The 16329-nt window shown below is 39.5% G+C and overlaps 1 protein-coding gene across 4 annotated transcripts in view; it reads left to right on the forward strand.

Annotated features, from left to right (window-relative positions):
- Positions 1–16329, forward strand: part of MICU1 (mitochondrial calcium uptake 1) — a 175228-nt gene that overhangs the window by 132687 nt on the left and 26212 nt on the right. For all 4 annotated transcript variants that reach the window (XM_018562911.1, XM_018562912.1, XM_018562913.1 and 1 more), the window contains one exon: positions 2572–2680. In XM_018562911.1, the coding sequence (XP_018418413.1) occupies positions 2572–2680 (109 nt within the window). The remainder of the gene's footprint in view (positions 1–2571; positions 2681–16329) is intronic.

Genomic DNA, 16329 nt, shown 5'->3' on the forward strand with positions numbered 1-16329 from the left:
TATGGGTACATTTATTATTAGTTCTTAGAAATGTTATTATTGTACTCCTTTTTATAGACCCCTCTCATTCTTCCATTTATGTTATATGGGTTTGCTAAGACCTAGGATGCACAGCTGGCTTCTAGGGTTTAAAGTAATGGTCAATATGGCTCCAACCGCTATCATTACACTTTGATTTTTCTGTTTGTGGTAGAAAAATAATACATTGGGGGGAATGTATTAAAACTGGTGCAGACAAAATCTGCAGCAGCTGTGCATTGCAACCAATCAGCTTCTCTCTTTCATTTTTAAATCTTAACTGAACAAATTGAAGAGAGAAGCTGATTGGTCGCCATGGTCAACTGCTCCAGATTCTGCCTGCTCCAGTTTTGATAAATTCCCCCCCATTATGTTTTTTAAAAGGCATTTCTTTATTTAAGCATGTTTCATGGAGGGATTTCATTGTTTTTTTAGTGCCTTTTGGAGCCTCTGTTGTCATAACTAGATTAGTCACTAAAACATAGTTAAGCATAGACCCTGCGTACACCAATGCCCACCCTACTGTGTGTAATTAAAAGGTCAATCCTTGGAGATGGCAGAAACCTTTCACAGGTGTATCAAAGCCTGTGTAAGTGTGGAGAAAGGGCAGGGTGAGCTCCCTCTCCAAAATTCAATTCATTGCTCATGTGAAAGTACACTAATGCTCAAGTTTTACTCTTTACCACTAATTATTAGCCACTTTTTCATTCTTCCAACCAATGCTAACCAAATGGGTTTTTTGCTTATTTATTATTGTCTAGATCAGGGGTGGCAAACTCAGGCCCTCCAGCTGTGGTGAAACTACAAATCCCATGATGCATCTGCCTCTGCGAGTCGTGCCCGTGGCTGTGAGAATCTTGCAAAGCCTCAAGGGACTTGTAGTTCCACAACAGCTGGAGGGCCGGAGTTTGCCACCCCTGGTCTAGATAGTAAGAGGTTTACCTTTATTGTGTCTTCATTAATATGGGGCAATGCGTCTTTCTGCATTGTATGTGACCTATTCACAAGTTTAGCTTGATGTTGCCTATACAGTATGACATTGGGTTAGTAATTGCTGGCCTTCCTGCATTCTAAATGCTGTAAAAAAGGTTAGCCTCAATATGTGAGTCTCGTTGTCTTCCGAAAATAATGTCCTGTATAAAATCTGATTTTAGATCTAGGAAATAGGTATTGCTTAAATAGAATATCTTATATTCAGTGGTAAAACACTGGAAAAAGCGGTAAGCCATAAACATGAACGATAAATCACATTTCTTGGTGTGTCCTGTATATGGTGTACAGGATGCCTCCAGAGATGTCATTGGTTGCTTTGGTTACAAGGACACAACATTTGAAATTTTTTACCAGTTTGGAAAATCATCAAATCTTTTGCAGACTGCAACTGAACAGTAAGTTTTCATAACATTAAATCTATACATATATAGATTTAAATATATATAAAATACATTTGTATAATTATATTGGTCCAGCTTGGCACAATGTATGTATACATATTTTATTGCTGGTAGGGCCATAGGGTTCCTGTAAAGCAGTGCTCCCCAACCTTTTTATCGCCGCGGACCGGTCAACGTTTGATAATTGTACCGTGACGGACCGGGGGTTGGGGAACACTGCTGTAAAGCACTGAAGTAGCCAGCGCTACTCCAGTGCTTTACATTGATCCTTAAGCATGTGACACACTGCATGCGAAGCGGTGCGCAGGAAAGGGAAGCGGCGATGCACAGACCTTCGCCTGCAGTGTGTCCTTTAAATTTTCAATCTGGCGTGACAGCTTGCAAGAGCTAGCATAGCTAAGTGTGCTGAGAAGAAAAATGTCATCTTCAACCATTCGGCTTGCGTGTATAAACCCACATGTCAGGATGCGAAGTCCATTGAATTGTTATGTGTGAGCCGATTGGCTGAAGATGAAGTCTTTCATCTGGCTGCGCTCAGCTCCGCGCTTCGCAGCTTTGCTTTGCTCTGCACTGCTCCATATGCAGTGTGTCACAGGCTTCAGGGTCCCGTACTGCCACTGTGAAAGCCCAGCAGTTCACTTACTTGGCACAGCTGACATTCAGCAAACACCTAGTATTTTTGAAGAAAGGAATACTATGAGGGGAATTTATCAAAACTAGAGTAGACAAAATCTGGAGCAGTTGTGCATGGCAACCAATCCGCTTCTTTCTTCAGTTTGTTCAGTTAAGATTTGCAAATGAAAGAGAGAAGCTGATTGGTTACTATGCACAACTGCTCCAGATTTTGTCTGCTCCAGTTTTGATAAATTCTCCTCTATGTGTTTTCTAATTGGATGAAAGGTGGTGACATGACGTGGAGTGATGTTTACAGAGGGAAAGTCAGTCAGCACAGTGGCATTATAGGACCTGGAAGTTCAAAGTAAAGCACTGTAGTAGTGCCGGCTACTGCAATGCTTTACAGGATCCCTTTGGTCCTGCCAGCTATAACGTATGTGCTGTATACTTGCATAAGGCCAAGGTGGAAAATAATGTTGTCTTTTTTTCTTTTATTACAAAACTCTATTTCTTACTAGGCTTTTACTGGTTGTTTCTTTTCTAGGGCCTGACATTTGAAGAAGTAGAAAATTTCTTTACCTTCCTCAAGAACATTAATGATGTGGACACAGCTCTAAGTTTTTACCACATGGCAGGTGCCTCCCTGGATAAAGGTATTTTCCGCTGTGGCCCTGACTGACCCACCCTAGACACTGTTTGGAACACTAAGGACATCAGATCATTTTTCCAGGCTTTAAACTTCTTGGTTTAACTTGCAAATTTTTAACACATTTCTCTAGCGCCAGATATTTGTTCATGTTAGTGATTTATTTCCAATGCACTTCCTATAGCCCCACAGGTCACCAAATGGCTTTGCATATAGGCAACCAGTCTTGTTCGAAACATTTTCAGGCTGCACATTTTGAACTTGGAGCTGTACTTCTGGTGTTAGAACTCAAGTATTAATCCTTGCACTTCTATTGTGCCACTGAAAACCATTAGGTGTTATGATACCTGTGCTATGATGGATGTTTTGGACTGTTGCCAGTAAAAAAACAATTGTGAGCTGTAGACATCTATGGATATGTTCTGTGTACATTTTCCACAGTTTGCTAGCTAGAGAGCCCTTTATAAAACTGCTTAATCACAGCAACTTTTCTTCTTCCTAAGGTTAAGGGCAGAGAATATATTTAGAGAGAAAAAATGTCCAAGGTAGCTAGAGTATTCAAGATGCCAGATTTGTTTGATAGTCATGAACTCTTTAACCTGAGCCAGTATATTGATGGTATAGTGATTACATTCTAGATAGAGGGTTAACAAAGACTGCTATTCTGGCTGTTGCAGCTTGCTTCAAAAAAGAAATCCAAGTTCATGGTCCATTTATTTGTTAAGGATATTTCCCATGAAAAATCAACCAATGCAAACATCCAGCTATTAAAATGGATCTAATCTGTTGAGAAGGAAGTGCAGTATTTGCATATCCAGCAGAATGTACCACCACTCAGTGTTCTGGCCAGATGCTGCATAAGGTTTTTCAGAATGCAAACAAATGTTCCAAGGACATGCAGAAGTACAACACAATATTTCTTCCTAACACAGGTTCTCAATGCAAATTAATATTGTAACAGCATTACAGTGGTGCAGGAAAAAAAAACCTGTTTACTGGACATAACATTTCCATACTGGGAAGAACATGGTTAACTGCTCTTGTATGCTTGGGATGACACACCATGTTCTGCTGCAGCAATATGTTATCCTGGATAACAGTACATTTAATGTAGTCCCACGTATGCAAATGTTTACAGTCAAAGACTGCTTTTGATTTTTTTTGATCTTGGGATGATAACACCATTAAGAAAAATGTCAATTAAGCTGGCTATACACTGGTAGATTCTTGTACGAACAAAAACCTTGCCATGACATTTGAAAATGCTTTCAGGGGCTTGACAACCGTCATTCGAAATTTAGTTTGGTTTGAACATTCAATTTTGCAAATGAATGGAGTTTCTCAAACAAAAACAACATTCAATATGAAAATTTTGTTTGTCCAAGAACATTTCCATCCTGCTCCTTGGATTTTTTTATCGTGTGGGTTTCGTTTGGTATTTTTGACTCAAGAATATGGAACAAATGCTCTGACAATAAAAAATTCCACTGGGGCATGGCCAGATTAAGCTAATAAAGCTATTAACCTGCCTCTGCATTTTGTGTTTTATGCTCTGTTTCACGGAAAGTGTAACGACTTATCAATTTTTGGACTAATATAAATGTAAGGATTGCTTGCCTACGGCATCATAATTTTTGCTTACCTTGTGGTAAACATTAACCATCACTGACTGGATGATCTGATCCAACAGTGGATGCATCAAATGACTATATATGCTGCTGAATCATAAAGTGAACCTGTGGCATATGTTTGTTTCTTTTGTCCATTCTTTTGTTGACTTATTAATGATAGCAAAAGATGCATCAAAATCAGGAAACTGATTGATTGCTCAATACAGTCAGCGTGTGACTGAAAATGTTAAGATGTCCTTTGGGACTGGTGAAAACAATCGAATTGGAATAGTGATAGCAACATTTTATTTTATAAATACAATAGTTGTCTTCACTTGATTAAATTAATCCTCCATAGTAGGAGATTTTTGAAAGTGCTGCAGACAGTATTATTTTTTATCTATTGTATTATTTCTTCATCCTGAATTTAAAGTGACAATATCTGAATACAGATACAGTGCACACAGAGATTCATAATATGTTGTGTACCTGACCCTACTTCGTAATATCTTGCCGTGTATGACTAGAACAAGAGAGTGGTTTATGGAATACATTTTCTTTTCTTCCTCAAGCCATTAACTCAGATCTATCTATAAAATGAAGGCAGCACAGCAATATATGTGCATTCAATTCTAGCTTGCAGTTATAACAGAAAGTGGCATAAATATTACGGGTTACATGGTGCCACTTATACAATGCTCATTCATTCATCCATCTGCTTTGAGTTTTGTGTCTCCCACACACAGATTTTATTGCACCCATAAATATCGGTGTCTTGGCAACTTAAAATGTTAAAAATGGAAGTAAGCAAGCCCCAGTCAAACTATCACATGTCTGTTCTCAGGAACATTACTATGCATTATTTAAATCAGTACAATCTAATGGTTTCTGTGGGATAATAGTTATTCACTGTTGCTTAATACCCAGGTGAGCAATAATTGTTTATGTAATATTTAATTTATTACTTTAATAATGACTGGGTTTACCAGCAGCTGTAACTCAGTGTGAAACAAATTGCCAGCAGACCTGGTTTACTCATATCTGGCTGACCACAGACTGGACAGGTGAGGGAATTTGGTCAGCTTGTAGTTTAGGAAAGCTTGCATTCTCTTTTTATAAGGTTAAACTATTCACTGACAATAAAAATCTTGTAAAAGATTATCTAAGTGAATAAAAAGTTCAGATTGTGATGGTATCCATTTAAGGTGGATTTAACAGAATTAAACAAAGATGTTCAAACCACATACACACAAGGCAGCTCGTGTATGGATCATGTAACCCTTCATCGGATGCCACTCTGTCTTAAAATCAGGCATCTAATCCTAATCCAAGTTCTGAAAGTGTCTGTAAAGGCAGTTGATCAGCTCTCATTCTCCAAAGGCTTCATATCTTCTTTGAAGACTACCAGCCATCCAAATGTCTAGGTTGACAGATATCTGCTTGGGATGGAAAATGCAGTTGCTGTGCACATGTGCATTTCTATTTTCTCCCACACAATACTGGCAATAGACATCTGTCTGAACTGCTCCTATTTGGCACATTTGCTCATTTTCATGTATGGATAAATCTGTTGAGGATTGGGCTGCATGTATCCAAAGTAGAGAATAGTTACATGGCTAAATGTGCAAGGGTGTGGGCAAAGTCAAACTCCAATCAGATATAAATGAATGCAGCTCATTAATATATCTTTAAATGTATTTTTTTTTCTTTTAAAATAAATTTATTTTTTAAATCCAAGCAGAGTACCTGATTTTGGGTTGGTATCAGTCTGTTGCAGTCTCTGTATCTTTGTACAGCAGAGCTCATACTGGGAAAGAGAGCACAAGGAACCCATTTAGGTGTGCTGTATTTTAATGAGCATACTGATAGGAGCAGAAAGAAGAGTGACATGCAAGCTCATCTCTGTGCTTTCTCTATGTGCAGTGTTCAGTCACAGGCTGGTGGAGGGACAAACCTGTAAGTGTTATCAGGTCTCTGTGTTCTGTGGCAGTGCTGTGTAAATCTTAGGACTGGATGGAAGGTTAATTTTTTTTTTTCTTCAGGGTTACTACATATAATCCTTTCAGGTCTGAGATTATATATTTTAATTGAAAGTGGCTGCTGTTTTTGGTGTTTAAAGGGGATAGTCTTTTTAGTGTTTTTAGATGTGGATGTGATCTTTTGATACCCCAGACTAATCATGCAGAAGCTTTTTATAACAAAATGTAAATGAATGTAAAAATTCTCAGTGGTATGAATGTTTAAATGTCATCAAGAGATGCCTGCACATACCTTCAGAAGACCCTGCCACTATGTAAATGGGACTTGGGTGGCTGCCCTGGGCAAGGCTGCCAAGCACAGCCCAACACATTTGGTGTTATTGGGGCCCTAAAATCAACCAAGTTCTTTCAAAAGCCTGTAGTTTACCAAAGTTAGTATAACCAATGCAAGTTACTGCAGCTGAAAGCTGAAGCATTTCAGCAAATTTCAGTATACCAAGGGTCCGATTTTTTGCAAGAAGAAGCAGATCTGTATAAAATAAAAAATGTGTTCATGGACATAGTGAGAAATCTGTATATAAGAAGATGCAGTAGGAGCAAGAAGTGCAATGCTTTGAAAGTAACTAAAAAATGTTGACTTTGTAAGTTGTGCACTAGGTAGTTGCATCAACTTTGTTATTAACAATACTTGAATACAGATAGTGAACAATTTATCAACTAGCAAGAAATGTATCAAAAGCTAATGATTGTGTTATGTACATTTTTTTTTTTATATCCAAATATTTATTGGGTTTTCAAGGTAATTACAAACAGCATGTTGTACAGTGCTTGCCGGCTACAGGCGGCCACATAGGTAACGTAATACAATCAACAGTATGTCAATGCAAACACTACAAATCAACATTAATGCAGTAGAAGATAAAGAAAATAAAAAAAGGGGGGGGGGGGAAAGAAGGGGAAGACAAGGAGGGGGAAAGGGCCCATCCGGCGGGCAACTTCAATTGTAATTCAGGTCTGCTCCACAGGCCTTTTGGTTCACACCCGAGGGTCACACATTCATTACCTCTTAACTCTATAGACCACATCACAGGCGGTGGAGGGTGTCAATATCTAGATCAGGGTGATTATGTAGAATCCAGGGTTCCCAGAAATTTGGCTTGTGAATCCTGTAGGACGTACGACAATCGTTCATTTAAGAGAACTACATCCAGCCTATTGGTGAATTCCCGATACGGGATGAATTGTTTTTTCCAATTTCCCGCCAAAGTTAATTTGGCGGCAATGAATATTTGGTGGGCTAGGGCTCGTGTTATGTACATTTTAAAGAATGTGATTATTGAACACAAATATTTTATTTTGTATATTTTTGGCTAGAGGGAAGGGTCCAAATCCCTGTCAATCTATTTTTTGCTGTTTGTGTCCTGCTGGGGAGAAATTCAATTTGCTTTCTGTCTCAAAAGGGGATCTAAACCTTCCACATTCAATCCAAAAGAAAAAAAATTTTGGTCATAGATAAACCTTAATGGCCCAATCATACCATCATGCATTGCCCATTGGTGCACCTTCTCAGCCCACTTGCATTGTGGTGCACTTCTGAAAATGATGCATTGGGCAGCCCATTCAAATGAATTGTTTGTCCTAATGCATTGCACATTACCGAGAACCAACGCCTGTTAACACGTGCACTTAACGCACTGCTATGGATGTGTCTCATGTGAATGGGCCCTAAGTTGTCTTTTGTCAGTTTCATCTGAAATCATTTTTTTTAAGTTTCTCTTTTCTCTGACATTTTTCTGTGATCACACTTAATATATGGATTGGTACTCTCACAGGTACTGTAGCTGTCTGTGAGCATACTTGCTGGACAAGTACTGTATGTTAAAGGGCAACGTCAGGCAGCAGATAAAACCAATCTGTGAATGTCAAATGCTATGTAGCAGAATCTGTTCTAAATGGAAGAAGATCTCCAGGTAGTCAGCCAAATACATAACTGACATACCCAAACTTTAAAAATGGCTTTATATTCCAAAGGATTTAACATTCTGTTTAGTCTTGTGATTCACACACCACTACAATCTGCATAGGCAGAAATATTGCTTTGCCATATTCAGGTTCAGTTTTACAGCTTTTTGGGAGCCACCTGTCTGCTCATTCGATAGAGGTGATGATGCTGATCATTGTCCAGTGAGTAGGCTGAAGGTATAGAGGCACCTCAAAAATTTGGAAAGCTGGACCATTAAAAGTGGCAGCACCCAGAAGTGTGTGAATTCAAGACTGGCAAAACAATTGTCCACGCTGGGGAAAGTGGTGCGCCCCGCTGGTCAGATACCAGGCCACATGCCTTCAACTTCTGGAGGGTACCTTGACAATGGAAGGGGGCTCTTTGCTTTACATTATCTTTTCTGGTGGGTTTGCCACCAACATGGTGATTTGCAAGCTGTAAGAAAGCTGGTATATGAGTGGGGGGTTTGTTGGAGGACTTTGTCTGTCAGAACTAATAAAGAGTCACTGAAAGTGGACTGAAGTGCATTACATAAACTTCCAGTTTCAGTGTGTCATCTTCTCTGGCTGATGTAGCCATAGACGAAGCTGGTGAAGCATGATCTGTGCTTCATCAGCTTCTTTGGAATCTACAGGTTAAACTTGGGATCTAATAAACCCCTGATGTCACAGGAAAGAGGACCTGCCACATCCTATTTGCAAGCACATAGGGGGCTTGTTACCCGAGGTAGATGCCTGCGCCCTCCCCGTCGGTTCCTCTGGTGAGCATTGGAGGAATAGGGATCGGAGAATTCCTGTGAGGGGCAGTGACTGACAAACAACGCACTCTGCATGAAGAAGACTGTGGGCTGAGGGATTAGTGGTTTGTAATCGCAAAGTTCTCAATCTGTATCGCCGGCATGTGACACTACAGCAGCTGTCATACACCGGTGATACAGATTGAGAACTGCTCTAAGTATTGGAAAGAGTTCATTTTACTCTCCTAATACTTTTCCTTTAAATTGCTAACACGTACTAATAATTGATTTAAACTAGGAGAATACTGATATTTTGAATTGGGAAAATAAATGTTAAGGGCCCATTTACACTGTTACAACACGCTAAAATGCATGTCTAAGTTCACCATAATAAAAAATAGTGCCTGGTCTCATCTCTGCACAGAAAACTGCAACATGACATTTTTTCCTTCATTTGAGTGCATTGTGAGGCCCATAGAAGTCAATGAAAACACATCAAAACAAGTATTGCATGCTTTTTGATACATTGCCAACAGGTATTAATAAGCATTAGTCAACAGCTGTTAACTCTATCCATCCATCCATATTCAAAAACGCATTGGAATTGAGCGTCAGTAACGCATTTCAACACACATTGACAGATGACAACACACATGCCTAATACTACAAAAACACCCCACCTAACACTATAGATCTAAATGGGCACATAGTCACAAGGCAGCATTGAATTCAAAAGGTAAGTGGAAGATGAAATGCTATAATGTCTACAGAAGTGAAGTCAGCTAGATAATGGGCTGTGGAATTACAGAAGAACTGCAAAGTTCCTGAACATTTAGAAGGAAAAGGGATTTTGTGTTTTGTATTTAGAAGGAAAAGGGATTTGATGTCTAAATAAGCAGCTCTTGTGTCTTTTTCTATTTTGCAGCAATCTGCCAGTTAGGGAAAAAAAGAGAAACGAGTTGACAGGGTTTATTATGGCAGAGGCAGAATTGAAAGTATCTGGGATGCTGGTAATGCAGTTAGCAGGAAACTATAGTGGTGATATACTAAAGCTTAAGGGTATGTATAAGGTTTAGCTCTGGAGTCACAGAGGTGCATCTTGGCAGTATTTCAGGGAAATAAATGAAAATGGAAGATTTTAACTACAGTACAACAGACCCCAAAAAGTAAAGCTTATCCCAAGGATGGGCCCAAATGTAAAGCTTGGCAAAGCTCAGGGAAACTGACCCAGTAGCACTTAAAATACTTTCATGGCAAAAATGCTGCGTGCACAAACTTAGGGGAAAAGGTTAAATAAAACAAACATACACCCGCTACATATAGATAGTTTCTAAGAGAGCAAACACTAAAGGTACTTAGCTTCCACCTGCAAATTCCATAAAGAACAGGACTTCTTGGCAATTAAGCGTTTGGAGGGAAATGGCTTTGGGTTGCAGTCTCTCTCTCTCTGTCTCCAAGTCCTTTGCTTCAGAGTATTTCATGGTGAATCCTCTCTTGGTCAGAGCACTGGCGGAACTACCAGGGTCACAGCCGCCGCAATTGCGACCGGGCCATGGCGTTCCGCCTGTTGGGGGGGAGCCCCCCCAGATTGTGCTGCTCCTCCCCCGCTGCTCTGCCACCCTCAGCATGTATGGGCGGCTGTGCAGCAGGGCTGGAGAGGCTGTCACTAGTAGCGCATAATGTGCTGCAAGCACCGCCAGGCAGCACATTCTGCTGTGTGAGGACCCTATCCTGGCCACAGAGACGCGGAAGAGGGTCCTGCAGTAGAGGTAAGGTAAGTCTGGACCGGGAAGGGGGGTGGGGGGGGGGTTGCTGGTGGTATTCTGCAGTGCTGTTTTTTTATTATAATGTATTGCTGGGACTTGTAGTCTTGCATAGCTGGTGGTATTTTGCATTGCTGTATAATCATTATACAGCAATGCAGAATAGCACCAACTATGCAGGACTACAAGTCCCAGCAATGCATTATATTTTTAAGTAGGGATGCACAAGTGCCAATACTGGGCATTTTTACGAGTACTGATACAAAATATACGTACGTATACTAAACGCAGATACCAGTGTTTTGTCGAGAACACCAACGTAGTCGAATTTGCCGACCTCAGCATCTGCACTTGCGTACAGACCAGTATTATTGAGGGAACAGGGATTTTTTTACAAAGTATTTAGTTTAAATCGTTACTTGTGACCGTTAATAATATTCCACCCATAATTTACTGACATGGACGGCATATTATTAACATTCACAATTAACCATTACAAACGAATACTTTGTAAATAAATGCCGGTTTCCTCATTAATCCCGTCTGTGCGCAAACGCAGATACTGGGTTGGCGTTCTCGACAGAACACCGACACTAAATTTTTAAACTGAAGCGGCTGCCTGAGGTCCCACGCTTGCTGGAGACGGCTAATCAGGAATCCAGGTGGCAAGTGATTGCACGCCGCCCGGCTTCCTTAACCCCTTCGTGACGGGAGACGTACACTGTACGTCCAGCCACAAAGGGACCAAATGACTTGTCACGTACACTGTACGTGACGAGTTATTTGCTGCTTTAGAGGGCTGTTAATCGCTGAGAATCAGCTTTTAACATTCATTAATGGCTGCCCTTACTACAGAGGCATTCATTAATGAAAGGGTTAACCTTTTTCAGACACCCGATACCTTAATATCGGGTGTCTGAGAGTCAAAGCAAAGCGGACACAGATGCCGGCTTTTGCCGGCATTCTGACAGCTCGTATAGATCGAGAGATATCTCTCTCAAGCTATACTGGCTTTTTTTTTTTTCTTTCATGAATAGATACAAAATGTGTCTATTCCTACAATGTATCTATTCCTGGAAGAAGAATGTTTGTTTGCTGATCGTTGTTGCAACAATCAGAAAACATTTAGTAACAGCTGAATCCTGAACTGCTGCAGGATCAGTGTCACTAACTTATTATCGGCTGTTCTGAAGTTTGAAGCAGCCTGATAATAACCAAAAATGTATTAATTTATCAAGCAGTAACAGTGAGATTAATTCACAATGACTGCTTGATATAATTAAATAAATAAAATACAATTTTTAAGTTTAAAAAAAAGTGAAAAGTGTAAAAAAATAAAAATGTTGAAAAAAATAAAATAAGGGACAAATAAATGAATGTATTTATTGCATTTTTTTAGCTGTGCTGGTTTTGTAAAAAAAATACTACAAATCAAAACTGGGAAAAAAGTGTTTTTTTTAAACGTTTTTTTCCTCTTTTTTTATATTTTATTTGTCCTAAGTGAGGCGTTAGACGCACATATGTGATATAAATATGTAGCCCTATCTGTCCTCTAAAAAACAATATATAATATGTGTGGGTGCACTTTGTAAGAAAGTATATTACTGACGTGGAAGAATCACACAGCAAAAATGTCAAAAGTGTGTCAGTCATTTACGAACAGAAACTAAAAACAAGCTCAGTCATGAAGGGGTTAAAGGAACTTCCGGTTTCTATGTCGGCGACTACCGGCAAAAAAATATTGGTACTCGTTCTCGATACCATAAAACCGCTATCGGTGCAGCCCTAATTGTAGACTTATGTATAAAGCAGTGTGATTCAGCAGGGATCATCAATGTTTCCTATACTATACTCTGCTACTCTATCCAGAATGCATTAAGAAAATGGCTGAAAATACAATCATGCAGTGTCATCTGCAAAGCAAATATCTACAAATACTTCATGCTAGTTTTAAGTTAGTGATTCACTGTACACAGTTCAGTGAATGCAGCTCACCCTGTGGACAATTCCAGGCAATCGAACTGGAATAATAAACTTCAGGGCAAGCGAAGGGTGATTACAGGAAATTGTTAAGGCCAATCATATAATCAACATAATAAACAAAGTCAAATCTAGATGTAAAGGGGGAGATTGTGACATAGCTAGTGCGATATGACATGATATATGTTCTGCAATACAAGATAACTTAATTTTGCCATTTGTGGTTGTCATCTGCAAAAATTTAAACAGTTGTGTTATACCTAATAAATCAGGCAGGTCAGTTCTATCCAACCCCATTAAAATGGAAAAAAAATGGTATAAGGAATTGTTATATATGCAAATAAAACACTCTTTGTTGCAACACTAGATCACAACACGACTGAACAACCCACATCAAAAAATATACCGCTGTCATAATATGAAGTGGCAACGTTTATTTCAGTTCTAACTAAAGAGACCTATCTAGACACCTTTTCAGGAGAACACGCTTACTTTTGATTCTCCAAAAAATATGGTTCAAGAGACAAACTACCCTTTCCTCTGTGCCTAGTGCATCCCAAGCCAAAGCAGACTTATTTAACAGAAAGGCAGTATACAATGTGTGTAAAAGAGTGTGCATCTAGTGTGTGTGGTAGGTGGATATTAAAAGTCAGGTATGAGATCATGAAAAGTGTACTGGCATTAAGGTTCAACTTCAGATAAAGTTTTTTTTTTTTTTTAAGCTTTTGGAAACAGTAGGAAATGTTAGAACCTCTTTCAGGTTGGTATTGTCTTGGTAGCTGGTGCAATATTTGTTCCTCCAGCATTTGCTACAACAAAAAAACAAAAATCTTTCCTTCAGAAGTTAGTCAGCATTGACAAGAAGATTATTTATACACGCATGTATAGAAAGGCCACAGAGACTTTCATTCTGAAGCTTTATAATGTATATTTAATAAGGCACTGTTATGATGGGAACCATAATCATATTTCATATCATTTCATCATATTTATAGTGAAAATACTAACAATAAACAAACAGAGCACACTGGCCTGACAATGTACGTAATACAATTTACGAATAATAAAATGTAATGAAAACTCACAAACATAAAAGATCAATCTGCATGTAAAGAAAACCACCATGCTACATTTCAATTAATCATTTATGTTTGGGAGTATTCACATTTTTTTTTAGTAGTATTACTTCATGTGGCAAGTGCTCTCTGTTTTTTTGTTTTATGTATGGCACCAAATTACCCTCTTGGTCACAAGTGCTGCTTGCTGTGATGCATGGATACAGAATATCCATGTGTACACAGTTGTATACTACCTTGTCTCCTTTGATTGGAATTGGAACACAATCATGCAATAAAAGATGTATAAAAATAAAATATTCAGTGATGGCTGCCCAACAGCTCGGTTTCAAGAGCATGCTTATATGAAATCATCTTACATTCATTAGTTAAACTTGTTTTTCATTTACTTACAAATAGAGTTAATCTACTTCCTGGTCCACTTTTGGCTCAAATGATGTAAGTGCCCATGCATTGCATCCTGGGAAGGTTACATCAGCAGAGCATTGCTGGGAAATCTCATCTGTAATCTCATGAGATCTCGGGGAAAGGCATTTTCCTCCCCTGAAATGATGTCCTAGTTGCATGTCTAGTCACATGTTTCAGAATTCCAGAAAGTAAAGGGAGATCTAGTAATTTGTCCTTAGTTAACATGGCCACTGTCAGAAGACTGGGAAAGAAAAGAGAAATAAGGTATGCAAAGAATACAAAGCCGTCATTTATCTAGAACTATGTTTTTGTAGATTGTCATTACTAGACACTTTTAAAGGTGTGTTTGTTGGTATTTTAAAGATATGGGTAAAGTTCCTCTTTAAGAAGATTTTATTATTTCTGAGATGATGTTTGAGTGGTCAAGTTCTGTGGTCATAAGAGACCATTTTTTTTCCCCTATCATGAAGAATGCTTGACTCTTAGCACACTGAAATACAGATTTCCAGCTTTCCAAGATTCTGTGATTCCAGGATTCTGTCTTATTTGGATAAACAGGTCCTGAGAAATGACTCTTCAATTGCTCCCACAGCTTTCAGCCTGGGTCTGGCATGCATCCAACAAAAGGCTTTTTGCTCCCTTCCCTCCACTGCTTATAAATTATAAAGTCCCTGCATCAATTGTAGGATCTCTGGCATGCATCCTTATCAAGACACCCTGGGGACAAGGGGGGAAACTCTTATCTCAGCTGATGGCAGACCTTTTTTTTATCACTGAAAATACTACACTACCGCAGCTTCATTAGAGAGAAAGATTGCACAATTTATTTATTTTTTTATGTACCTCCTTCAAACATTTTGCAATGTACAGCATTCCCTTTAGCCTTAACTGAATTATAATAACGTTAATTTTTAATTATGACTAGCTAATGTAGGCTGCATGATTTGGGGGCCTCTGAGTGATTCATAACATCTTTGCATGCATTACTGCCAATCAGACAGTATTATAGTTGGTAACTTATTATTTATCAAGTGTGCTATCTCATTTACTGCCAGGAAGGAGCTGGAGTTGCAGAAGGATCTCAACGGAAGGTAGAGTGCCTGGGAGGGGGTCAGCGGCTGATTATGGACCATTATGGGGAAAAAAAGCAGCGAGGGCACTCATGGACAATGGTGTGGGGCAAATATGTGGGGGTTATGGAAGGTAAAGGAGGCTTAGTGGGAGCTGTCTGTGGACACATTTCATGTGCATGGAAATCTTTTTTCATAAATGCAGTCTGGAGACAGCATCTGAATACAACCTATTGCAGCAAAGACAGCCATGTGGAGCTTAGGAAACTTACAATGTAGGAAATACTGAAGCACATAAAGCCACAAAAGAAAAAAAACTGCCAGCCAGAGTGCTCTTAATTAAGATACCGCACAGAGCTAAGGGGAGCAGAAAGTGTATCATGATAAATGCTGCAGATGGTATTGAGGAAAGTAATTGACGTAGATAGGGATAACAGGTGCTTCAATGATTATACTGTAGTGTATTTATACACAGTTCATAGAGCAATTCATCCTGCAAAATTGCATGTCCATTCAAATCGATACTCCTGGAACTGAGGAGCAAATCTTTATTTCCTGTGTTGCTGTGTCTTTATGTCTAGTGTCCATACTGTGATATTCACTTAATATTACATTTAACCTGGAAAGAAAATATACTAATAACTAGCGATGTCCCGATACCGATACTAGTATCGGTATCAGGGCCGATGCAGTGCATTTTCAGGAGTACTTGTACTCCTGAAAATGCCCCGATGCATAGAGCCGATACCGGCCCTTTAAATTTTTTTCAACTAGCTTCGGCCATTGACCCGCATAGCCCCTCGCCGGGAATACCTCTTCACCAAACGCAGGCTCCCTCTCCGCTCTGACCTCTCCGGACGCAAGTGTGACAGCGTGGCGGGTGGTAAGTGTTCTGTGTGGACAGTCTCTTCTCCCTGCTGGTGCTGGCTGCAGCGGTCTGTCCCTTTCACAGACCTCTGTAGCCAGCATGAGTGGGGAGAAGAGACTATGGCTGGGACTCTGAATTCCCCCGATGCCCCCCCCCCCCCCCCC

Source organism: Nanorana parkeri, unplaced genomic scaffold (genome assembly GCF_000935625.1).
Source record: "Nanorana parkeri isolate BGI_ZX_2015 unplaced genomic scaffold, ASM93562v1 scaffold612, whole genome shotgun sequence".
NCBI classification, from domain to species: Eukaryota; Metazoa; Chordata; class Amphibia; order Anura; family Dicroglossidae; genus Nanorana; species Nanorana parkeri.